At 43.5% G+C, this 26,181-nt stretch overlaps 1 protein-coding gene across 6 annotated transcripts in view; it reads left to right on the forward strand.

Moving 5' to 3' along the window:
• Nucleotides 1-26,181, forward strand: part of LOC119226751 (protein unc-13 homolog B-like) — a 51,603-nt gene that overhangs the window by 6,260 nt on the left and 19,162 nt on the right. For 4 of the 6 annotated variants that reach the window (XM_062558794.1, XM_062558795.1, XM_062558796.1 and 1 more), the window contains exon 1: nucleotides 25,526-25,823. Coding sequence is in view for 2 of the 6 variants with exons in the window: in XM_062558798.1 (XP_062414782.1) it covers nucleotides 2,703-2,802; nucleotides 5,071-5,188; nucleotides 5,651-5,774; nucleotides 8,129-8,202; nucleotides 8,445-8,502; nucleotides 9,944-10,199; nucleotides 22,985-23,278; nucleotides 23,391-23,481 (1,115 nt within the window). In the remaining 4 variants the exon portion in view is untranslated. Of the gene's footprint in view, nucleotides 1-2,702; nucleotides 2,803-5,070; nucleotides 5,189-5,650; nucleotides 5,775-8,128; nucleotides 8,203-8,444; nucleotides 8,503-9,943; nucleotides 10,200-22,984; nucleotides 23,279-23,390; nucleotides 23,482-25,525; nucleotides 25,824-26,181 lie in introns of those variants that run through there. The other 2 variants (XM_062558798.1, XM_062558799.1) reach the window with 1 other exon arrangement.

The following is a 26,181-nucleotide window of genomic DNA, read 5'->3' on the forward strand; positions in this document are numbered from 1 at the left end:
CGTGTGTGTGTGTGTGTGTGCGGAAGCAAGGGGGCCCTTTGGTGGACTTTCCACTGAGTGCCACGGGGAAAAGGGGGCTTGTAAGGTGCCATTTTTAGAACCAGCTTCTTCTTTATGTATACATTCTATATGTTATATATCGTTAACATTATGGTCGCTTCAGAAGTCTTTCGTACCAAAGATGGTGAAACTTCTACTTTTTGTTTATGCTTTTGTGTCACATGCAATATAGATGAGCCGTTTGAATGTGAAATGTCAGCTTTCCAGCCGCCTGCGTTTCTTTGGACTAATTTATTGAAAAACTCATCACTCAATAATGGATGAAGGCGCTCGGCCGAGGGCTCAGCAGAGACTGGGACATGGCCAGAGCAGGAGGGCTGCATCATCCCACAACTCTGCCTCCTCTTTACGAAACACACAGACGACCAAAGTGACTGCACAGCTTTATATTCCCATGCCATTCCTGCTGGGTCCTCACTCACCACACAGCATCACGGGAACAAACACACTCTACTTTCTATATACATTGAGCCATTTACATTTTTACAACCGTTACTCCTCCAAGTTAAATGAGACATTTAGAATGCTTTTTAGAAAGTTTTTATTTTATTTTTTTATGTTGCAATTTCAAGTTTTCTGATGGAAGCGTTTCCCCCTCGATGCGTTTGAGGAGGCTCAGAAAGACGAAAAGGGGATGATTATGACTTTTGGTAATTGTTTAAAGAAAAGTCTATTTCCTTCCTCATGGCGTATTGTAACGGATTCGGAGGGTTATTGGGAGTTCCAGTCAGTATACACTCCGTGTTTATTTTTTATTATTATTGACCTATTGGTGCTTTCTCCTCAACAGTGCCGATTTATGTCAGCCACATTGCGGGCAGCACCTGCTGTAAAGAGAGTGCAGCCGCTAGTGGCTCTCATCTAATCCATACATCCTCTTCCCTTATCTCATCTCCTCTAATCACGGGTGCTGGCCCAAATGTGGCACAAGGCATAGTTTATCTAATTAGGGGAAAGGCTTGAGCATCCCTCAGGCTCCTTTTGAAATACAGTATGTATTACACTATTTAGTTCTGTCTCCTTTCACTCAGGGGGCTTTTAGCAGGGACACTGGACAATGCTTTCACCTGTGTTTATGTTTTAAGGGACCTATTGAATCTTTATTTATGCTGCATGTCGTCCAAAAATGTCTGCGTCTCATTGTCTCAAGAGTTGTGTTTACCTAACTGGCTGCTGCCTTATTAAAGGCTATGTGCAGAGTAAATGTTTCAATACGTTGCCGCGGTAACCTGGAGAAAAATCTTTTGTTTAGTGTTGTCAGGTGATTGGTCAAAGGAGCAGCTGATGCCTTGCTTTTATTTCCCAGGGACTGTGTGTGTGTTTTTAAGTGAGTGTGTACTGATAATAGGATTGATTTATTGTTAGCATTTGGACCGTAAAGCCCACATATTTCGTTTTGGCTTTACAGTCCCACCTCCTATGTGATTATGGACATCCCACCAGACGTTGTCAAGCATGCATACAAGCATGTGGGGGCTACACAAGATATTGGGAAGCATTGCAGAAAGAGTTGCAGAAATTTAATTTTGGAAAAATGGACTGGCCTATATATCCTTTTTTTGCTTTGATTTTCGGAGTGTCCATGCAGTTTGTAATCTTAAACTTTCATTACATCAAAATATATGGCATCCTTTCGTTCCTAAGACATTAAACTGTCCATATCAGTATTAACTATTTTTTTTACATCATTTTTTTATCATACATAAAAAAATAGTAATAATAATATATATGTATATGTATGTAATGGGAGACTTGGTCCATATTGCCCACCCCTACCTGCCCAACCACCCATACACAACATCAGCCGCTTCCTCTGCTCACGTGTCTCAGGTAGTGGGTGGGATTTATGTCGCTACAACGGGGGTGGGCGGGTTCGTCTCTACTGCCAAACAGAACACAACATGTCAATGCTGCGTCGCCCGGAGGGAAATGGAATAGTCATGGCTGTGTCACTGGCCATCTAATCCCCCTTCCCCCTTCATCCCTCAGCCATCCCCAGGGCTGACAGCTGGCTTCTACGCTTCTTACCGGTGATGGAGATTCACCGGGTGCGGAAGTTAAATAAGTAAATAAGAAGTTGGCCAGCCGAGTTCATGTACTACTGTGTTTGTAAAGGCTGTCACCTTTTGATCCAAGCCAAACCTTTTTCAGCCATGACAGTATCAGGACTGACGGAGACCTTTTCCGCAGCAGTGAGGGGTCAGGAGTGACATGCGCTCCACTGATGGGAGAAGCTGCAGCAGAGTCCCAGCCGCCAGTTGTTTCCGCGGCACGGGGCTTAGTGGGGTCAGTTTGCTGGACTCGCCTCGCCTGGCCTGGTCTGACATAGTTGTCGAGAGGGAGGGATTTGGACTTATCTGCTTTCACTCTCACTAGAGCTCTCCTGATGTATTTCTCTAGCACACAAGGCCAAAATAGAACTGGAACGGTTGGCAGTACCAAGTATTACTTGATTGTATTTTGGCTCGGGGAATGTAATATTCCTGCAGATCTGTTCACCCTGTACTGACACGTGTATATGTTCCCTACTGCTCGTCCACTCTTATTTCTGTTCAGACAGTCCCACTCTGATGACACCCCTCCTTATGTGTGTGGTGTTACCACCTCGCACTGATTGAGTCTCCCTTTTTATCTCGTTTCAGACAAGTACAACACCTACGTGACGCTGAAGGTGCAGAATGTCAAAAGCACGACCATCACGGTGCGGGGCGACCAGCCCTGCTGGGAGCAGGACTTCATGTTGTAAGTCAGGGGTGTCGACCGAGGGGGGGGGAGGGGAGGGGGGGGGGGGCGTGCTGGCGGTCCGACCGACGGGACGAACGCACTCCAGTGGCGGACCGCACTGGACGGGCAGCCGGACAGTTCGTAACCTAGACAAATGACATGGACAGTTCAATATAATTAAATCTATGGTTTAAATACACGTATTCTGCCACATGCTGGTGGAGATGCGAACATGTGTCTGTGTATGTGTCCTCTTGTTACCCTGGTAACCGCAGTCATTACAGACGGTTGCGTACATTCTTACTGTGAAAATCTACATACTTCCGGTTTAGCGGCGACGCTTCGTATTTTCATTTTATGGGAAAAACCACAAAAAGAATTAAAGGAGTAAAAAGTTGTCAGTTGGTCTCGAGAAAGTTGACACAAGCGGTATGTAATACAGACTGAGAGGCGCACTTTCGCGAATGCGCGACGACACACGGAGAGTGCATTGTGGGATTTGTAGTATTATGGTGATGCGTGCGATATACCGGCGGGCCAGCTCTAATAGTGGCCCGGATGTGGCCCGCGGGCCTTAAGTTGTGTGTGTAAGTCGACGGGAAGGAGGCGGTGGGGTCATCAATAAATGCTGAGAACAAATGCCACACGGACATAAAACACTTGTAACTCTGCACTCTACGGCAGACTGTTTGTTTAAACAATGTTCAACTTGGTATATTGCGATTTGTGTCCTGTAACGCCATGAATATCATCCCACAGTGGAATCTTCCTGCACAATTTAAAGTATTTTTTTGTGTTTCCCTTCATGCCCTTGACAAGAACGTCTTGTATGCAATATGCACAGTGCTTGTGATCTTGGCCCACAGTATATCCACGCCAGCCTTTGACTAAAAACTCTTCAATCACGGGAAATATCCAAACGGATCTTAAAAAAAAGGAAATGGGCTAGAAGCTCGGAGAGGAAATATGAGCCACATGTTTTTATTTCCACACCATAGTTCCTTTCTAGTGCTTAGTGCCGCAGGAGAGCTGTTTTGTATCTCGTTGAACACCTGCCATTCATTTCCTGCTCGTAATTCATTGCTTCAATTTCCTCGTTTCACTTTCCCAGTGAAAGGTTTCTATGGCGACGGGAGAGCCAAGCACGTCGTTGTGCGTGTGTCATTGTTTGTCTTTTGTGAACTCCCTCATTGACGCGTTTGTTTTTCCACTCGGTCATCCTTCTACTGTCTATTAATGAGGTGTCAGTGTGGTGTCACCCACCATAACCAATCATATGCGTTCTTTACGGCTAATTCTCATTACCACCCGGTATAGCAAACTGCATTTGTTGAAAATAAAATCTATTAAAAGGAACTCCAGATTTACAGACCGTGAGGCTCAGCATCTAACGGGCTAACGGCACAACCTGCGCTTCAGGAAATTAAAGCACAAAATGTCCAAGTGGAGGTTTCAGGAGCGCATTTAGACAATTTATTCACATGTTCGGTTTGTAGATCTCGAGTTCCTGGAAGGCAAATGTTGTATCCTTGGACAGAGTGAAGCTAGCGGTTTCCCCCTGTTACTTGTCTTTCTGCTGCTCTGTTGAGTGTTTTGGCAAGAGTGTAGGAAAAAAAATTTTAAGAAAAAGTTTTCAGCCAATGCCTTCATATATTTTTGTAGATTAAATGTAATTTAGTTTACTTACTTACTTACAGAGGGGGGAGGGTGGTTGGTTATATCCAATATTGCAAAAGCATCTGGTGGTATATGCGCTCCAGTGAGAGCAGTTTTTTATTCCATGGCTTTTTGAATGAGGATTTAGAAAGCCCACTGTGTAGTTCTGCACCTGGACGTCCTGGACAGCCCCCGCCCCGGTTTTCTCATTTAACTGCTGTCTTTGATTATCTTTCCTCTCATCTTGCTTTTGTTTGTCCCCTCGATAGTTGTGAACGGCCACATATGAGAATATGCAAATGCGCTTGTCAAGCAGCTCCTTTCAAAAAGGAATATTGCTGCCATCAAGTTATTTTGAGCCCCTTTGAATAGCAAGCTGAATGACAACTAGACCCTGAATCTATTATGATAGCTATTGCACAACAACACGAGGTAGTAGCCTTGGTTACAAGCCGCTGGTAGGGCCGGACCGTAATCATGGAGACATTTTCAGCTTTAGTGTGAGTCGAGTAACATATTAGATTCGTCATTGTTGCGCTCTTTTAGCCACTTACATTTTCCACGCTGTTTATTTATTAATGAAAACTTTACATTACTTGATTCATGAATACCGGCACTTTTCCCCCTCAGCGAGATCAACCGGCTGGACCTGGGCCTCATCGTGGAGGTGTGGAACAAAGGCCTCATCTGGGACACCATGGTGGGGACTGCTTGGATTCCCCTGAAGGGCATCAAGCAGTCAGAGGAGGTCAGAGAGCGAGTGCGCACACACACACAGACACACACACAGTTCACAGTCAGCGACAAAATCCTTTCAAAACATTGATGATTTTTTTGTTCTCAATTCTGGCATTATTATGTCTCTAATTGTAAGAGTATGTTTACCTTCATAAACATTCCGATGTAGTGTGGCCTCAGTGTCAATTAGTGAAAGAACAATTTAAAGATAATCTATACTGTAGAAATATTATTCGATAGTATACAAGCATACATACAAGTATTGGGCACATCAAAGGTCCAATTTTTTACCATGTTTAGTATCATTATGTTTGTTAATCTATGTTGCAGTTGCCAGTTAATCCTTATCTTTCTGTAGGTCTTATTATTTTTGCTCTGGTGCATCCGACAGGTGGTTATGTTTTGCATACACTGCATGCATTAATGTGTGTCCTTAATAAACCAATAAACCAAATACACATCTCAATTGCAGGAGGGCTCGGGCAACTGGATCTTTCTGGACTCTGAGGTGCTGATGAAGGCGGACGAGATATACGGCACCAAGAACCCGACGCCCCACCGCGTCCTGCTGGACGCGCGCTTCGAGCTGCCCTTCGGTGAGCCATCAGCAAGCCCCCGATCCCTTTTTTCATCATTTCACATTTGAAAAGTTTCAGCGTAGGGGGTCACCTCGAGTACCGGCTAGCGAAAACAGTACAGGGCAGGACGTAGATACGGGGTGGGGGGTGAATCGAAAACTCGATGCACGCAGTTACACAAAGGCCGCGCGTGTTTCCAGCCCAAATGTCAGCGGCCTCTTCACCAGGCCACTCGGGGAAGATCTCCTCAGCCTGCAGCGCTGCCGGACTAACGGATGATTTATTGTGACCTGGTGCCTGTCGTCTTATGCAAGCATCAACTCAACTCGTGTAAAAGAAAAGGTCCGTACGACCATGCACAAGTAGAGGGGAAATCATATTATGAGACAATCCTATCATCTCAATAGGTGATGTGAAGGAGGACACTTGAGCTGAACAGGAAGCTCTTATATACATATAAGATGTATTTATCTTGTTGTCTAATGTCCTCTATCTTCTTCCTCTGGGGATTAGGACTTTCTGTTCTGCTTAAATTGAATGCACTGATTCATCAAAGGCAGATCTCCTTTTATTCATTTGGGTTCAGTAATATCATTTGGTCATGACCAGGTTTGTTCCATCGTGGCCAACAGGATTAAGGAACCATTAAGAATTATTTTTTTATTTGTTTTACATATATATGCAGACAAAACTCTTCTATTTAACATCCATCAACATTATCCTTCTTTAGCCGTAGGACTGGGCCAAATGGCCTTAAAATCCAATCTTATTTTTAAGATTTATTTAAAGAAATGTCAAAAACGAACTATGTCCACAAAAGACAACAATATTAGTTACTTTGACCAAACTTTACAAAACGTTTTTGAATTCAATATATAGTCTGAAATACGGTGACTGTTGCAGGAATAAAAGAGTCTGCTTTGAGTCGCTAGCAGTTTGTGCCTCTAACAATTATATAATTTATATATTTATATTGTCTGAAGAGAATTTGTGCCTATACTGTTAGCTACAGGAGCTCAGAGAGGCGGTGGGACTTTTAAAAAATATATATCTTTCTGAACCGTGAATTTGAATTGATCAAATCAATGTATTGGTCCGTCTTCGCTCTGTCTGTATTAGCGATATGAGTCCATATAATAAGTTCAATATGCATTGTCCTAGTGATGAATTCATTTCATAATTAAAAGAAAAGGTGTGCTGTGAATTTAATCCGATTTTACCGCGTGCCAGAAGACGGTTCCCTGCTCTGTCAGACCGAAGGGCGAGGGGCTCCTCGTGCTGCAGCAGTCTGTTACGAGTGCTTCACATCAGCCTCGGACATCGCGATCAAAAGGCGTCAAAGCCGCGGCAGAGCTGCCTTGTTCTCCGTTTTTTTAGAGGAGACCTTTCAAAGCGTCAGGAGGCCATTGCGGCTCTCTGAGGCACCAGAGCCGCTCATTAAAGCTGCAGGCCGGTGTGTCTTTGAAGCCCCCCGGCCTTTGTGCGCGTGGCCTTTTAATGTTCGCCCCAAAGCACCCTGAGAGTTGGGACTGGCCACAGCATCCGATCTGACACTGCTAGATTTTTCTTTTTTTGTACTTACTCATTCACTTGGTTTAGCTTAGCCCCACATTTATTCCTGACACAATTAAAAAAGATAAATGATAAAAAGCCTTTTTAGACGATAAACTGAATGAAATGAGGAGAGGTAACAAATCTTTAATGTTAAACAAACTAATAATTAGTACGTATTAAAAGACAACAATGTTCATTTTTGAAACCATAAAGAGGCTTATGTTCAAAACAACTCCAGACTTCAAAGGACAACTGTTTTCCTTCAAACAGAAATAATAAATCCACCAAGGTTTTTTCGTCAGTCCTGGTTGGTTTGTCGTTTTATACAGTCCCTAAACGAATAAAGTAAGCTTAAGTTTAGAAGATGCTTTATGCTCCCCAGAGGGGACACAAAACATTCTCCTCTGGAAGCACTGAGCAGGCCTTTATGTTTTCAAACATCAAACGCAGACAAATAGCACTCCCACCCAGCCCGACCTCAGCTACAATAGAGATCTGATGGAGAAAAGAAAATCCTAAATTAAGAAATACAAATAACACAAAATAAAAAACGTTAATATAATTTATAGTTATATTTTTTTCATATTCCAATTTCTTTGGTTTTCTTGTGTCATGTCTCACCTGTAGCATCTTTGGACATCAGTTCTCTGCCACTGTGCTGAGAAATGTTTCTGATGCTTCTCGCCCTCGTCCCTTTGGATGCTATTACTTCAGGAACTGAGCCTCACGAGCGACGAAACCACCGCAAAAGTGTGAGGGAGAAGGTTTGCACCGTACATACATGTTAATCCACTGTGTTTTACTTCTTTCTGTACCAGACATCCCCGATGACGAGGCCCAGTACTGGACGGGCAAGCTGGAGCGCATCAACACCATGAGCATCCATGACGAGGTGATGTGCAGCCCATCGACATTTTACTACTGATAAATATACAGAGTGTCTCGCTGCTTTTAAATGTCACCATTTCCCAGTTAAGCAGATTAAGTCAACCAGTTATCTTTAGCTAGAAAGACGGCGCTCGCATGTCCCTGTTTCCCACGTTGTGTTTCTCCCTGTTGTTGTAGATGATAGCGAAGCTGTGCTAGTGGATGACTGTGAGACATAACGGGGCCCTCTGTTTGTCTCCCCTGTAGTACCCTCTTCAGGATGACGTCCAGAGTCTCCCGCTGCCCCTGGCGGCCTCCCAGTGCTGTGAGTGTTGCTGCACGTTGTTCTCTCGGCCTCTAGATGGCGGCCACTCAGCAGGCTTCTGGCTCTCTGCCTTTATTTCCTCCTCCCTTCCTTAAACCCTGTTGGGCTGCCTGATGTTGTGACAGCTGAAATAGTTGGACTGGACATCTTCGATATTCTTTTTATGCCCATTTGAACGATAAACTTTCTCACTGTTGGGCTTTGCTCGTCCTCCTGCTATGACAACACAGGGTCTCTTTTCTTTGTTTTCACCACCCCTACATCCTCTGACTGTACCTCTCACTTTGTAACGTCTGCACTTCCACCAGGCAACTATTTCGGATGGGCTGACCCACTGAGTATGTAAAACAGTTTGATAACCCCCCCCCCTCCCCTCCAACTTCCCCATGGCCAACCCTTAGTGCCCTCTGCATGTCTCACCGTACTCCGTCACGTGTAATCAATAAGGCTTCCAAGCATTTACCCTCTAGCATGTTATTTTCCTCAATGATTCCCTTAATTCCACCTTTGCCCTTTTTTGTTTTTTTATTCACTTAAAATCCCTGCTTTCGCATTTTTCCTCCTTACGCTCTGTGCCAATGTCATATAATTCTAATAACCTATTTATACTTTATCGGTAAATTATTGGTTTAGGACTCATCCCAGAAAAAGGCAAGGTTTTTTTCCGCACCCTGATATCCATGCTTGTTTTTAGAAAGACTTGAATCCAACGATAATACCAAAATCAACCTTATTAAGATATAACTCGCAATACCTGTAACAACGGGAGCCCATCACGTATGGTAAAGGGAAGTCACCAACCTGACAGGTGGCAGTCTTTGCTAAACTGTGCTCATGGTGCACATCACCCTGACAACTTTTGCCCTTCCAAGTGATATCAGCGCAATCAGTTCATCCTTGGCCCTCTTCCATTGAAAAGATAAACTGTGCTGTCCCCTCCAGCATGTGGCCTACCTGCTCCTGAGACAAGTTTCCTCAGTGGAATGATTAAGGTCGGCAAGGTCACTCTGTGGTGGCCGTGTGCGTCGGTTTCAAAGTGTCCCGTCTGTATTTTGCCACATCAGAATTCTATGAAGTTATTTCTTGTGTTCGAACTGCAGTTGATGTAGACATTGAGTCAGTATTCTTGCAGAATGACACAAGACGGCCAAATTATACAAAACTGAAGCTATCAAAGTTTACCGCAACAGCCTCTACGGGAAAACACTGATTAATAGCAGTTCAATGTCTTCTATTTAGCAGGGGAGCTTGTATGCATAAGTGACTTTAAAGGTTCTCCACCTTTGCCCCTCTATACCCCAAGAAGCTGAAGTTGTTGTTTTTTATGCTGCTAGACTTTGCTTTTAAGTATGAGGGAGCGATTTGTTTAAATACCACATGAAACCCACTCAAGGGTCAGGAAAGACCCGATTGTTGAGCGCAACCTGTCTCCCTGTCACAGCTCTGGATGACCAGGACAGCGCTGTGGACGACCGAGACAGCGACTACCGCAGCGAGACGAGCAACAGTCTGCCCCCGCGCTACCACACAACAGCCCAACCCAACTCCTCCATGCACCAGTATCCCATGGGGCACCGGGGGCAGCAGCAGCAGCAGCACCACCACCACCAGCAGCAGCAGCAGCAGCAGCACCTGGACTCCTGCACAGACTCGATCCACAGTTTGGATCTGGACTGCAGGGACCAGAGGGGACCCAGGTAGCCAGTCGCAATATGTAAACTGCAAAAGCAGGCAAGCAGTTAAAAAATGCAACCAATGATGACTTGTCAATCAAATGGAAAATGTATCTTTCTCCCTCTGTAAGACAGATCACCGTGGCAGGAGGAGTCGTTTTAATTATCGTCCGTGTCCAATTTGATGTCTTAGTTTGCATGACAAAGAATCCAAGTAAAGCTTCATATTTTTATTTTTCACTGTTAGCTGGCTTTCCAGTGCGCTATAGTAGGTGGTTCATTTCGCTGCTGCAAACCAGCAGGATGGGTCTGTTCTGTGGAGAGGAAGTGGATTTGGTCACACCCTGGAGGGCATTCATTCAGTATTGTTTTTGTCCACTCACTTGCAAGTCACAAGGCGTGTTAGACTACTTGTGTGACTGAAGTCACAATGTAGTTGTAATGGCCACACGAGTGTCTGTGGTTACTGGTGATTATTTATATTCAATAAAAACACAATGTTATATTTAGGAACTTTTGAGGCAAAGAAACTATTAGTGCTATTGCTGTATAAATAATAATACATTGTTTTTGTGATTTATATTACCACTACACAGCTATTTGAGGCCAATTCTGGCCAGTAAGACAAATGGTCTCTTGTGCTTTCATGGATTGTCATGGAGTCCGTGTGTGCCAGTGAGACTGCTGCAAATCTGCCTGTGTGGACAGATAGGAAGTTGATCCGGATAATTTGGAATACAGCCAGGGAAAGCTCATTGTTGGTGTTTTTTTGTGCCTTTAGGGTGTCTGTTGTGTTGGTTAAAGTTCAGTAGTTAGAAAGGCTCTGAACTTGGTCGGCCCATAAAACTGGTTATCCCTCGGTGACCAACACACACATATTTGTTTGCTGATTGAGAACTCGTTCAGTGCTGCGCCATGTTGGGGTGAATTACTGTAGCCTTCCTCATGAGGATAAGCATGACTGCTGCTGTAGGGATTTACAAAGAATTTCACAGAGGCAACTGCAGACATCAGCACACACAAATACTCTGGGTTTTATTTTATTACAGTATTTTTCAGGCAGATTCTCCTTTTCTTTTGCTGCAATATTTTAGTCTGGCTTTGCTTTCTAAGGACTTGGAGGTATCCCAAAACCTTAAAAGATGAACTGATATTATTTAGCATGCCGTATATGTTAATGTTTTTATAGTCTTGCAACATTAACAACCAAGCAATTTGTGTCTACACATCTGAATGAGGTGTTTCTTGCCTTGAATTTGTTTTATCGTTCTGCTTCATTTATCATTCTGCTTAACTTTTGTTTGCACTTTTTCTTCTTTGTTTGTTTCTTTTCTGTCCCTGAATCCTTTCCCACCCCTCTGCTAAATCCGTTACTTAACCTAAATTAGATCATTGAACCAGAAAGGAAGGGTGCGAATTATACCTGTAGATTCTGGCATGGGCGTTGAAGATTGGGAAAAAAAATACAAAGGGCGTGGTAAGCCCCAGCTGAGTGACTTCATTGATGATCGGGAAGATGACATTATCCTTCGAATGGGGAGACACAAGCCTGAGACGTCACATACCTCAAGCCGATTGAATTCACAACCCAGTGGTGTTCAGCCCCCTATCTACCCTGAGGGCTATGACACTATTGATCGGCGGCGAAAGAAAAAGATAAGAGACCCAGGGGGATTGCTCTGTACAGAGGGAGACAAAATGAGGAAAGAGGCTGTTCCTTCTGACCTTGCAGTCCTCCGTGAGAAGAGGGGGGAGCTGTTCATGCGGCAGGTCGTTGAGCTGCAGGAGGAGGAGGAGCGTATGACCCCATGTCTTAGGCCAAACCAAAATGCGCTTCTCCACAAGACAAGGATGTGGGCAAAAAACGAGCTGGATCACACTTTTGAGAATTATGTGGCATATAAAAAAGAGCAAGACTCTCGTAGGAGAGCAAAGTTTGATTTTGATTTAGAAAACCATGAGAATCTGCACTACCCCATTGGAGTAGAGGAGGACATTGATGACGTTGCCTTCATAGCAGAAGATTTTCAACCAGATAACGCAAGGCATTACAAAGACAGATCTTCTTACTCCAGTTACATAGAGAATTGTCAGGGCCTGCGTAAGTGTGGCAAAGCTAAACTTGGAGGATGGGCTTCAGAGGCAATGCTCTCTCCTGTAGAAGAACCAAGTGATGAATATGTAGACCCAATGGATGAGCTTCAGTGTCTCGTTGAAACTGTTTCGGAATACCTTGCTGAAAAAGAAGAGGAGATTAGCAGGTATGGTTCCCTTCCTAAATCCAACAAATCAAGGCTATCGTCTCTGGGTAGCTATAGAACGGATTCTTTGGGTGAGGACCAAAACAGTTTATCAAAAGATCCCCCAGGAGACACCCAACCACGCCCCCCTCCTGACCCGGGTATTTCTGGAGTAAAAAGTGCCATGAGCTCATTATTTAGTTCTCTCACTGACAGAGTGGGAGTTGGATCCAAACAGCCAGTCCCGTCTCCACAAGCAGCATCTGCTCAACCTTCCAGCCAATCGGGACTAACAAAACTGTTCTCATTTATTCCTAAATCGAATAGCTCGGCTCCCGTAGCAGTTGTCTCTCCAGTAGAAAATTGTCATGACAAGTCAATCAGTTTGTTGCCTAGTCAGCCACCACATGAAGCCAAGACGCAAGGTCAAGAAACAAAAGATCCAAAATGGATTCAGACTGAAACAAATACAAAAGAACAGACGTTTGAAACAAGACCTCAAAGTGCTCCAGGTAACTCTGTCTTGGGAAAATTAAATCCTTTAAAGCTTTTTTCAGCAGGCGATAATGAGAACTCAGCTAAACAGACACCAGAGTGTGCGTATTCTCAAGGCCATACACAATTGGATGAGAAATGTTTTCGCCAGGCAGTGACTGAAGAAGGAAAAAGAAAATCTGAAAAATTGATAAGTACTCCGCAAGAAAAATATATGGGTGAAAAACACGATCAAAATTTGTATAGTAGAGAAAATCCGACCATTTTCGAAAAAGGAAATGGGCCTATTCCAGCCAGGTTGACAGGCCAAGCGCAATCCGCAAACGCTGGATTCTTTAGCCCTTTCAAGAAGTCATTCGGTTCATTGATCACATCTGCTGTCCCTTTTCCACCTCAGGGAGCTCCCCCTGTGGCAGTTTATCCAGTGTTTAGATCTGCAGAGGGTCTCCGAGTAGAGAAACCAGTGGACGAGCCATCATGCAGCAGTATGATCAACCGTCCTTTCCTCTCCTCTGAAAATATCTCCGCACAGGAGTGTCCTAAATCAGAGGGAGGGATGCTCTCTGGTTTTCTAAAGTTAACATCCAATGAAAATGTTAGGGCCTCCATCAACACACAGAATCCTGTGCAATCGTATCAGGATTCAACTTCAGCAACAACCACCGCATTGACAGCCAATCCCGGTGTGACCCAGGAAAACACTGAGAAAGGATGGTTTTCCAGTCTATTTAATCCTACCTCTGCTCCCTTTGGTTCAGACCAGCAAATTCAAAACAGCCAAGTGTCATCTGTCACACATGAACAAAACGCAATTCAGCAACCAATAGCATACCCCCATGGGATGCAGCATCAAGCACCCAGTCAGCCTGAATCCAATTTTTTGACAGGCCTTTTCAAAGGGAGCTCGGGTGAGGATATCTCTCACATGGGTTCTAATCAACCCAAACAAGGACTTCTATCTGGACTTCTTAAATTTGGCTCTACCAGTGACCTATCTGGCAATTTGCCACAGCAGGCTTCCCCCAGCAATCAACCACCCAGGAGCAGTAGTTCCTCCCAATTTCCAAATCAACCTTCCCCACAACAAAGTTATTCTGTACCACGGATTGGGGGTCTTGTCTCCGGATTATTGAAATTTTCATCCACAGAAAATTTGCCACAAAATGTACAGCCTGCTGAAGCTGAAAAGTGTTGGAACATCACTGGAAATAATTCTCGTCAGCAGCAGACGTCCGATGAAACCCAACAAAAGGGCTTGTTGTCCGGCTTGCTAAAATTTGCATCTTCTGAAAATGTCTCAACCACCCAAACCGTTCCGCATCAACAAAGCAATGCTCAACACAATCAACAGAGTTTCAGCCAGGTGCCAAACCAGGGACATCCTTTCAGGAACAGAGCATCAGGACAGCAAGTTGGCCAACTTGAGATGAGTAAACCAGGTATTGCTCGACAACAAACGGTTCCACTCCAACAAACACCATCTCAACAAAGTGGTGTTTTATCTGGTCTTTTTAAATTTGCTTCAGCAGACGACATAAATGCACAACAGCAGCCATCCGCTCAACAGCACGGAATTCTGCCAAGTAGATCCAGCTATGAGCAATCAAGAGCAAGGGATGTCCCAATTTCTGACCAAAATATACCACAAAATAGCTCAACACAGAAAACTACTCAAGCAAGTGGTCTACTCTCTGGACTATTTAAATCTTCTCAGGAAAATACAGCTCAACAGCAACAGCCCCAAATCATCCATGAAACACAACAACATATCAAAGTGCCAAACAGTCAGACCACTGCAGCACAAGTGGAACCGCCAGCTCAATCTGGAATGCTCTCTGGGTTGTTTAACAAGTTAACCAAATCCTCTGAAAACGTCCACACAACCTGCCAAACAAGTACAGGAAAATCACTGCCTGAGGAATCCAATAATTACGCAGTTACAGTAAAGACACCACTACAAACCGAATTTCCCACTAATGTAACACAACAATCCTCACATGAACATGCAGAGAAAGAGAAGAGGAGTCCACGAGCTGCCCAACAAGGGTTCTTATCTGGCCTGTTTAGCAAACATGTTACAGAGGACCCTTGTACCCATAAACAACTAGAAACCGGTCAGATTACACAGCAAGAGATGCCTCTAAATTCAGGCATATTAAAGTCTAGTGGTCCCCCAGACTTTGGAAGGGACAGCTGTACAAGAGTTGTTCGAGATTCTCTTAATCCAAGACGGAGCAGGCATGCTTTCATCAATGCCCCTCTCTCAGTAGGTACCGAGGGTCTAGACTTAAGAACATCTGCTACTTTTGCAAGATCTCTTCAAAGTCAGGCACCATACTCTTCAATTAGCACAGGTAATTTATCCCAGTTATATTATCCCAACTCACTTCAATCAGTTCACCCATTGGCTTTTAGTACAGGAAGTATCCATTCCCTTTTACAAAGCCCTACACCTTCCTCAGCAATGGCCATGCCGCCATACATTTGGGGAAGCACCTCCTCCTTGTATGGAGCAACACAGCATAATCCTTACCAGGGTCAGTTGTCCCCTTATGGAACAAGTCCCTCATATGATGAAGACCGTTGGATCCGTGAAAGTGCTCTCTGGCAGTCTTTCCAGAATGAGTCACAGAATTATCAATTCCAGGAAGAAAATCAAGTGTATAGACAGAGCTGTGAAGGTGGCTCATTACCGACATCTGCTCTTCCCTACAGCTCAACAACAACACATCAGCCATTTGACTCCTCCACGCCATGGCAAGGTGTCATTTGCCAAGAACAAATTCCACCATGTCAGTTTGACGGACACAATAATGACAATCCCAGGAGGAGATTATGGAACAGCCACGAAGACTTGGGAAACCTAGACTATTCACCGAACAAAGAGGGCGCATTAAATTTAACTAATAAACAAAGTAATGCACGGTTTGGGAAATGGCACTCGTTTAATGATGGCAGCACATACAGCTTGAATGGGGTTTCATACCACGAAGGTTATTACGAGGAGACTGCACCGAGCTTATCCTTTTCGGCAAACTGGCAATACGGAATGGATAATGCAGTCCTACAAAATGTTCATCCTGATGGCATGCTCCATCGAAGTCAGTTTAATTTGAACAGACCAATAGATTCAAGCTATCGCCCAAAAACTCAGACCGAAGATTCGTATCTCGAAGACACTGAATGGTATCAGCAGTGGCTTGCACTTTTAGAGCAAGGAATGTGGTGGCCAGCAGAAGATGGTGATTGTGGCTACTTTGTTTACACAGATCATGAGTACATTTATGCCTTGCTTACAGATGCAGCAGGTGAATATGTGTATGCATGTGCCCCTGAAAGTGAGTCTTGGGGAAATGCACAGAAGTTAGATGGTTGTCCGAGTGCTTGGCTGCAAAGTGAAATGGTTTTAGTATGTGGCTTTAAAATTGCACTTTACAATGAGGATGAGCTTCTTTGGCTACCTGGTCAGGAGCATAGTGATTCTCAACTTCTTAATTCACCCTTAGATTTGTCCGCAGCTTATAGAAAAGGAAATCAGATCATGAATTTAAATCTTGAGCAGTTCTCTGAAATGTTTGAAAATTCATTTCAGTCACAAGGGCAACCAGGTGTAGATTTCACATCGTACAGATTAAACAAAGTCAGGATGGATCCAAGACTTCCCAGTTACATCTACGAAGACCAATACACGGACGTTATTGACCTTTCCTGTCATAATAAAGACCCCATTGGCCCTTGTTGGAACAACCCGGAAATTAAGACATTTCTTGCTCAAAAGGTTGCAGTTTCCCTGAACTCTACTCCAACTGCAATTTCAGATCAGCAGCCACTTCACAACTGTTACAACCCTTGTCAACGGCGATGGTCATCCACTGGGGTTACAGTGAAGCATGTAGATGATGTATCAGAAAAGGAATGGAGGGAAAGGGTATTTCCAGGTGAGGAACAACCTAATCGTCAGGTCAACAAGATTTCTACCCTCATATCTTCTTTTGTGGGAAAAACATCTCAGGCAGAGTTCAACAAAACTAATATAGCCTCAAGTGATAAAGCCCCTGACAAAAATGCAAAGAACATTCTTACGTCAGGTTTTCAAAGTCTGAAGTCAAAAATAATCAAAGAGGAATCTCCTGCTGATGCGACACAGACGGATTTAATTGTTAATCAACAAAAGCAGGGGCCAGCTACCACACAGAGAAGAATTTTACCCACAGTAAATGCGACTGCTCAAGCGACTCAGCAGTCAATTCAATCCCATACAGCTTCACAAAAACCTAAGCTTTTGCGTCAGGCTACCTTGGTACAACAAGCAACCCCACAAACCCAGCCAATTGTAACAGTGCCTTCAGGATCAGAAGAATCTCTTTTTAAACGTGGACAAATTACAGCTGGTAAGCCAGTGGATATACCAGTTGATAAACCATCCGAACAACAACCAGGCTTCATGAACTTTCTGAAATCTGCAGTGGGAATAGAAGAACCTGTGATAGATTCACAAAAGTTATCTCAAATATCTTCAAATGAACAGAGCAAAACTGGCAGTACAGTTTCCTCACCAGGGAGTGCTCCTACAAATAAAGAGGCTACAGGAGTGTCAAATCTCTTTGGATCAATTAGCAGCCTGTTTGGCACAGAGCCCTCTCCACCCCAGAAGCCGCAAATGAAACCTAGTGTTACAGAGGGCTCATTAAAATCTGCATCTAGACCCAAAGGTATACAGAGACAACGAACAACGGATCAAAGTGGTACGTATCAACCTGTGCAGAGCCAACCCCCAAATAAAAGTCAATCCCAATCATTTACCCCCAGTTCTTCTACAGGCCCTACTACATCCCGATCAGACACTACGCCCTCTATAGAACAGATTAAACCAGAAGGAGGAACTAAACCATCTGGTGGACTGTTTGGATTTTCTATTGGAGACATGCTTGCCGGATCAACAGCAGTCACTCAAACTGGACCCACACCTCAATCAGCTGCATCCGATACAGCTCCACAAGAAGAATCTCTCGGTAAGAGTATATTATCAATTTTTAGTGGGCCAACTCCCACACAAGCTGCACCTAAAGCTGGGTCCTCGCCTCAAGGACATCCACCAAGTACAGCTCCACAATCTCCTCAGCAGGAATCACTCGGTAAAAGTTTGTTTTCTATGTTTGGAGGATCTAGTCCTCCTCATTCTGCCCCTCAAACCAATGCTGCTGATGTACAACAACAAGGAACTGCTCCTCCAAAAGACCCTCCTAATACTGGGTTCCTTTCCATGTTTGGTGGTCCCAGTAGCCAGCAGCAAGCCCAAACGGGATCTCTTCTAGGGGGGATCCTTCCTGGATCGTCCGGTTCAACTGATATCCCAAGAAAGGGACTGTTTTCAATGTTCAGTGATCCCAGTCCTCCACAACCTCAGCCACCAACATCGTCAAATCAACAAAGAGTACCCCAGTCAAAAACTCAACCACAAGGGGAAGCTCAGACCCAATCTAAACCACATGCACAAGGGCAGGTACCCACCTCTGTTCTTGGGGGAATATTGGGTGGCTTGTCTACCTCTAGTGAAAGTCCAAGAAAAACATTGTTTTCGATGTTTAGTGGCCCCAGTACTCCTCAAACACCAGAAACTAGTGGACGTTCAAATGTCTCAAGTCCCCCAGTAACTGCAGCACCAAAAGAACCTGTAAAGAATATACGCACTGTTTGTAATGATCTTGTGTCACCTCCACAACAAACTCCTTATTCATCACCCTCTGTTGTTACTGATACTAAAGAGCCACGATCAGCACAATGTTCTCCCCAAATGCCATCCATTTCCAGTAGCCATGTCCCAGTGACAGCAGCTGACCGTGAAATAGTAAGTGACGTGAGTGTTAGCTCACCCACTGGAACGACTACAGAATATATACAAGATTCCAATATTAAAGGCACTGATATTGTATGTATGGAGCCAAACTCTGAATATGACGCTATGCAAAAGCAAACAGGCATGGACTGTGCAACCAAAGACCCTGCTCTTACTAAAGAACCACCAGCTTCTGGCCTTATGTCTACAATCAGTGAATCGGGCACACAAGTTCCATCCTCAAATACAGCATTCTTTTCAGACAGCACAGGTACAGGTTTGATTTCATTATTATCTGGCCCCAGCACGAAACCTAGTGCTGGCCACTGTTCTGACCCTGTATCTTCAGGCCCCAAGGACCCACCAGCTACAGGTTTGTTCTCTCTGTTGGGAGATTCTGTCGCTCAATCCTCTCCGCAACCTGGAAGTTCTCTATTAGGGGCAATGTTTGGAGGGTCTTCAACCCAAACACCAGCTTCTCAAACAGGTGGGTCATTATTAGGCAGTTTTTTTGGAGGGTCTGTTCCGCAGGCGGCTCCCCAAGCTGCTCCCAATAAGCCTGGAGTATCTGCTCCTCCGACAGCAGGTCCACAGTCAGGGGCATCCCTATTTGGAGGCTTTTTTGGTGGATCTGCTCCTCAGGCGGCTGGATCTCAAACAACAGGGTCTATTTTGGGTGGGATTTTTGGAGGATCAGCAGCTTCAACAATGCCTCAGACTAGTGGTTCATTTGGTGGATTGTTTGGAAGGACTGAAAACCAAACTTCTGCACCCTCAAAGAGCAGCTGTATTTTGGAAGTACCATCTTCTCAAATAGCTACAGCGCAGACTAGTACATCTCCTCTGGGTGGAATTTTACCTGGTGCTTCAGCTCATGAGATACCTGATAAAAGTTTGCCTTCTATTGGAATATCTGTCCCCCCCCCAACACCCACTACAGCAGCCACACCAATATCAAATGATGACGCCACTTCAAGTACAACTGTTCTACCAAAACCCAGTGATGACAGTAAAACTAGTCCAGCTCTGACTAGTCCGGAAATGTGTGTAATCGATTCAGCTACCAAAAGCAAAGAGCAGACAGTAACACTACAAGGACCTGATGGTAAAGTCCAGTTTCTTGAACCAAGCCTAGCCAAAACTGGCCACAATGTCGTAGAAAAAGTGAATTGCCAAGATGCTGACAAGCCAACTCCCTTAGCTAAAGATAATCAGTGTCAAGAATCTGAAATCAATGAACAAGCAAAACCACTTGCAGCACAAGAACGTTTGAGTGGCCCGTCACGTCAAGATAAAATAGCTCCCACAGTAGAGGGAACGTCACCAAGTAGTGTTGTACAGGGACAACAAAATCCTCCAGAGCCAGATAAATCTATTGGTGACTCAGCAGCAGATACAGTTTCAGGCTTTATGTCATCCCTTTTCAAACCAACTGGTCCTCCTACTGAAGGTCCTCAGCAACAGCAGAAGAGCTCATTTTTTGGACTTGGAGGAATTACCCCTCCAGCTGGTACTGTTCAGAGTGAAGCGCCCCTATTGGGAGGTATCTTTGGAGGGTCCAACACAGACACTGCAGCTCCTCAGACCGGTGGATCATTATTGGGAGGTTTATTTAAGGGGTCTTCTCCTCAGTCTGGAGCTCAAACCACTGCCCCCAACACTGGAGGGTCATTATTAGGCGGGATGTTTGGAGGAGGATCCCCTGCCAGGTCCGCGGGTCCCCAGGCTGGTGGATCGGTACTGGGTGGGATGTTTGGAGGATCTGCAGCAACAGCCCAGCCTGGCGGTTCAATACTTGGAGGAATGTTTGGAGGAGTCACTGCTCAGACTGCAGGATCACAGACTGGAGCATCAATACTTGGGGGCATTGGTGGATCTTTATTTGGGGGTATGGGACAAACACCTAAGCCATCTGAACAAATGCCAGCTGAGCCTAAGCTATTGCCAGGAACTACACCCTCGTCACAGATCAAGAATGAAAGTGTGCCACCAAAAGGGGCACCATGTGACTCCAAGACTAGCTTGAATAAGATAGCGGACTCAACCTTACAAGATAATGATCAATTATCTACAGAAAAAAGCACTACAGGTGAACTCACCCATCAAGTGGAAAAAACGGAAGAAAAAACGCATGCTTATGAGGCAGAAACGATACATGAGAAGCCTATTGTCATTAAAGGAGACCTTCAGAGTAAAGAAAGTGACAGATCAGTGCCACCTGATAATAGGGAGGCAATAACTAATATAGCATCTCCAGTCAATCAGTTGCCCAACAACGCAGAGGCACCTCAAGCTAAGTCTCTTTTTGGTTTTATATCAACACAGAGTGATACAGGGAAGTCTCTTGGATCCCTATTTTCCCCAACAATGTCATCAGGAGGTCCATCAGTGCCTCAAACTGACGGAGTAAGTGGTCTGTTTTCAGGATTAAAAACCTTTTCCGGAGGCCTATTTCAAGAGGAAAAACCTGTTGTTGGAAAACAAGAGCCAGCTACCACTTCAATATTTGGAACAAAACTAAGTTTTCCTTGGCAGCCAGAGCCTCCTAAGCAACAGGCTGATCCAGTTATAACATCTCAACCTAAAACTAACAACAAGCCTCCAAATGCTCAAACACATACTGTACAAAAGGTTCCAACATCCGATGCCCAAAATAATGAATCGGTAGGTTGCACTGATGATATAGCAAACCCCCAGATTTGCGTCACTGCTCCTGAAGTAGATCCTTCAGCATCCCTGACCCCAAAAGAGAAGGAAGGGCTTGTAGAAACATACCCGTCTGCAGGTCCTACCTCAGAAGTGCAGCTGGACAGCCAGTCCAAGAAGGATCTATTGAATGCAAAAAGGCTAGTAGAAGCATAATAAATGGCATTCCCTTTCACCATTTATGATGCCTTGACGTTTTGGGAAAAAAAATGTATTCCCTTTTCAGCTGTGCAATCCATCATCACTAGATCAATATAATTTTATTCAATCTCACGTTTAGCTTCAGTGTATGTATAACTGTGTCGTGGCCTTTAGGACAATGTGTGTGTGTTTGTCTTCTGTAATATAGATATTTTGTGTGCATCATTGTCATTTTCTAAACAGAATTCCAAAACAAAATTTCCATATTTATGTACTCAAAGTATCATAATTGAATATATTATTATTATTAGTTATATTCATCATATAGATATATATATAATTCATCATTCTAGTTATTAAATTAAAGCGAGGCAATATCTTGAATTACTCCGTTGATACTGATTTTCTTGTTCACCTGAACTTCATCTTCCAATGATTATTTTCTATTGGAGTGGTCTTAGTTCTGCACCTGTCAATTATTTAGTATCATCATCAATAAATGCAAATATCTTGGTGAATTTGGCAAGTTTTCACTCCTATAGCTTGTTAGGATATTTATCAGCTCAAATGTGACACAAACACTTGCAACATTAAAAATAATGTAAATTTTGTTTCATCAAGGAATTCTACTTTATTTTTTATTGTATGTGGTCACAATTATTTAAGTTACTTTTAAGATATTTAGCTAATCTGCCTTCTGTCCCTCAAAAATGACAACAGTTATGAAATTACAGTTTCTCACTGTTTATGCAGGGTATAATGCCAACTCTTTTTAGGTTATAACGTGGTGTGTACAGGTAGATGGGAGGGGTAGATGGGAGGGGCATAAAACAGCTCAAAGCCTAATAGGTTGTTTGCAGTCACATCTTTTCAGATGGAGGGCAGGCAACTGGAGGCAGGTTCAATACTCCAGCAATAATGTCTATGGTTTGCGCTGTTAACAGTTAGAGGAGAATTATTTGCCAACTATGTAGTCAATTAAAATGGACAAACACAGAACATGGAGATTGTCATTCTTTGTAGGTGGGAGAAAACTTTTTAGCTGCCTAGGGATTTGTTTTCAGCGATGCGAGCTAACCGGGCAAAAACTTTAGACTGTCAATACACCTTTCATCTGGCAAGCCATATAGTAGGAAGCCTGGAGGACATATGTAGGGTCTTCATTTCCTGCCCTCCATCTTAATTTTCAGTGATTTTTAGTGCCTTGATTGCAAACAAGCTACTATTGTGTTCGTTCTAGTATTATATAGCATTAAAACTGATAATTATAGTTTCTACTTTTTATTGAACTATCCTTGCTTATCTTTCCTTATAAAATCATCTGTCACCAGTCTATTTTAATTGACACAATCTGACAATAAATATTTTCCTCACTCCTCTCGCCTTTGTAGTCCAGTGGAAAGTAGTCGCTTTGGATCATCCGGAAACCTGAGCCAGAGTAGCTCCCAGCTTAGTGAGACTGGTCAGGAGAGCACTGGAGGATCCGAAGTGGAGGAGTCCTTCCACGTCTACCACAGTACCAGCTTTCATCCCTCCACAAATGGGCAACCACGCAGCAATGGACATCCTGCCACCAATGGACATTCTACTGTCGGTGAGCAGCAGAAGCAAGGTCCGGCTTCTGAAGTAGGACGGAGCCTGGTGAAGGACCCACCAGCAGAGCGGGGCCCCTCCAAACTCCTCCGGTATGTTTTACGCACAGAATTCAACCCTGGATATGTACATGCTCCAATGATGATACTGAGGGATCTGTTCCATCTCTTTCTGCAACCCTGTCCTGAAATCCATGTAACCCAGGTTCCATGATGATGGGCCGCCTTTACCATTTTCCCCATCCAGAGTCCGTTGGTTGAAGGTCATCAATAAAGTGAGGGTTCAACTGAGGGAGGTAGGCAGCGGTTCAGTTACTCCACCAACGTTTGATCTGTCATCACCTCCTGAACTCTGACGTTCTTTCCTTTTTTTGTTTTTCTATGTAGACATGTGCATTTTCAGTTCTATGAAAGTGGTTGAGTTTGACCTTGTTGGTTGTTTAAGTCATTGCACATGCTGTTTAAAGATGTTTTACGTCTTCACTTATTAATTCTGGGTGGTACACAGGCAAAGTTTTGATAGCCTCTCGGCAACAACAGTGGAACAACTTGGGATGCAGCACCTGCACAGAGCGCTCGTAAACCACTTTCAAGTTAAGGAAGAATGGTATTTTTTTTTTGTTTCACCCCCCCAATATGAATTGCAGCAAACATTTCATAATCTAGCTCCTCAGTGCTGCAGCTGCCCAGCAGAAGAGAGGTGAGATAATAGTGTAGAGCTGTCCTTAATGTTATTTGTTACTGAATAAAGAGCATTTTAATTCCGAGGGCTAAAGGTAAATTGGTAAAAAAATATATCTGAATACTAAAATTGAACAGAATCCGTGTCCAACAAACAAAATAACCAAATATTAGAGCATTTGGATCCAGCCTTACCATACCATACCAGTATTTTGTTAGCATTACATTTACAATTCAGTTTAAATGGGCTGTGTCTGCCTCATCCCCCTCTGGGTCATACTCTTCGTTGGTGGATTGTATCTCTTCACATGGCACTGTGATTGTGTGGCTAAAGTATAGTGTCGCTCTGTTGTCTAGCGTCCATCATGCACTGCTTCGGGGGCCTATAATTTGCCTTTGCAGATGGTGTCAGGGTCCATGTTCCACTGTCAATGGTGACTCAGTAGTTGTCACCGAGTACGTTATCAGAGTCTGTAAAAAAAAAGTGGGACTTTTTTTGGGATATGCTTAAAGGGCCAATAAACAGTGGTCCATGGACAAGACTATATCACCCTACCATCTCTTCTCATTTCAACAGTTTAATGAAAGGGAAGGATGTATGGCAAGAGATGTTTGTATGATTATTTTAATACATTTGAAGCCCCTCTTTCCTCTAAAAAAGTACCATTATACACACAGGAAATCATATGCTATTGTTGTGATCACCATCACGTCTGATTTGACAGCTGGTGTCAAAATGGGATGCCACGTAGCCTCAGAACAACCGAATACCAATCTGGTGAATGTGTGTGGTAAATCAGGTCTTGAATCCACTCTGGGGAATCTTAAGGGAATAGTCATAATAAAAACATGATGATCTCTATACTTTAACCCTTGATTAAGCTTTTTACAGCACAGCAGTAAAGTGTATAGAACCTCGATTGGCTCCATTATAATAATTGGTTTGCATGCACTCACGTTGTCAGTGACATGAGTATAACGAGAAAGCAAGGTGAAAGCTGTCTAAGTGCCATTTATTACAGGCCAATTTGGAACGAACGTCATCACAGAGAGAAGCTTAAAGAGACACTAAATCATCCTTGCATTTACGTTTAAAATACAGGGAATAGGACAAAATGAGATTTACCATATTTGTTTCCTGGAAGTACAGAACAGGAAGTGAAAACTAGCTTGCAGTGTAAGTTTTTCAATACTAATACCATTCATCGTTTGCTGTTCTCAAGTATGGCATTTTGGCTATTTTAAAGACTTGAAACTAGCAATTGAAAGGTAATAAATGAAGAGAGGCTAGTTTTCTCATACACCTAAAAAAAAAAAAGATAAACGAAACAAACTGATATCTGAGAGAAATAATAATAATTATTTTAAGCCATTGACGCATTGCAAGAACCGCAATACCGTCCTCTTATCAATTGTCCAGTTAACATTTAGATATAAGCAAGGAAAAAACAGTAACTGCTTGTAAGCCATTGGTACAGATATATTAATCAGAGGTTATTTTCACAAGAATAGAAAGAAAATAATCCCAACAATCAGAAGGCAGATGTATAAACATCGAAAAGGGAGTAAATGTGACTGAGAGCTGCCTCGGATCAGCTTTGTGCTGGAATCCACTGCCAGAGGACAGAAGGAGAGAGAGCGGGGAGAGAGTGCGTGAGGGGGAGGCTGGGAGGGGGAGTAGCAATGGCTACTTAACCGAGAGTGAACTGCTGTGTGATCGGGGTCTGCCGCTGTCACACTTGCCGCTCCAGTGGCAGGAAGGAGTCCATCTCTGTCAATTAGAGAAGATCTTCTGGTGTGATGGAGGCAAAGCACCACTTTTGATAATAACCCCGGGAGACATTTTGAAGACAAACTGGGAGGTTGCTGTTACTGGTCTGCTGAGCGACCCTAATCTTTCAACATGACATCTACAGGTTGTTCTTGATTTATCCTTGATTTATTTTTTCAGAATAAGGTAAGTCTTGTATTTTAATATATTTGTTTATCAATGCAATTTAATCAAATAAAAAGCAGTTTCTTAATAACTTATTACCTCTATAGAAACTTAGGATTGCAAATACTTTGTCTTAGTTTGGAGAGAAAATTAACTACTGCAGGCAAATACTGTGACGGTCCTGGAAAAAGGTTTTTTATTTTATTTCGAAGATCAATGGACAAAGCTTATGTCGCTGATATATGTTGTGACTAAATGGAAGGAGCATGTAAGACCTATTCATATAATTGCTAAACCGGCACAAGGAAAACTCCCCCCAAATGGTTTTAATGTAAATGTATACCACGCCAGTTTCTGCAATGTGCCAGTTATGATTATT

This window comes from Pungitius pungitius, chromosome 18, assembly GCF_949316345.1.
Source record: "Pungitius pungitius chromosome 18, fPunPun2.1, whole genome shotgun sequence".
NCBI lineage: Eukaryota > Metazoa > Chordata > Actinopteri > Perciformes > Gasterosteidae > Pungitius > Pungitius pungitius.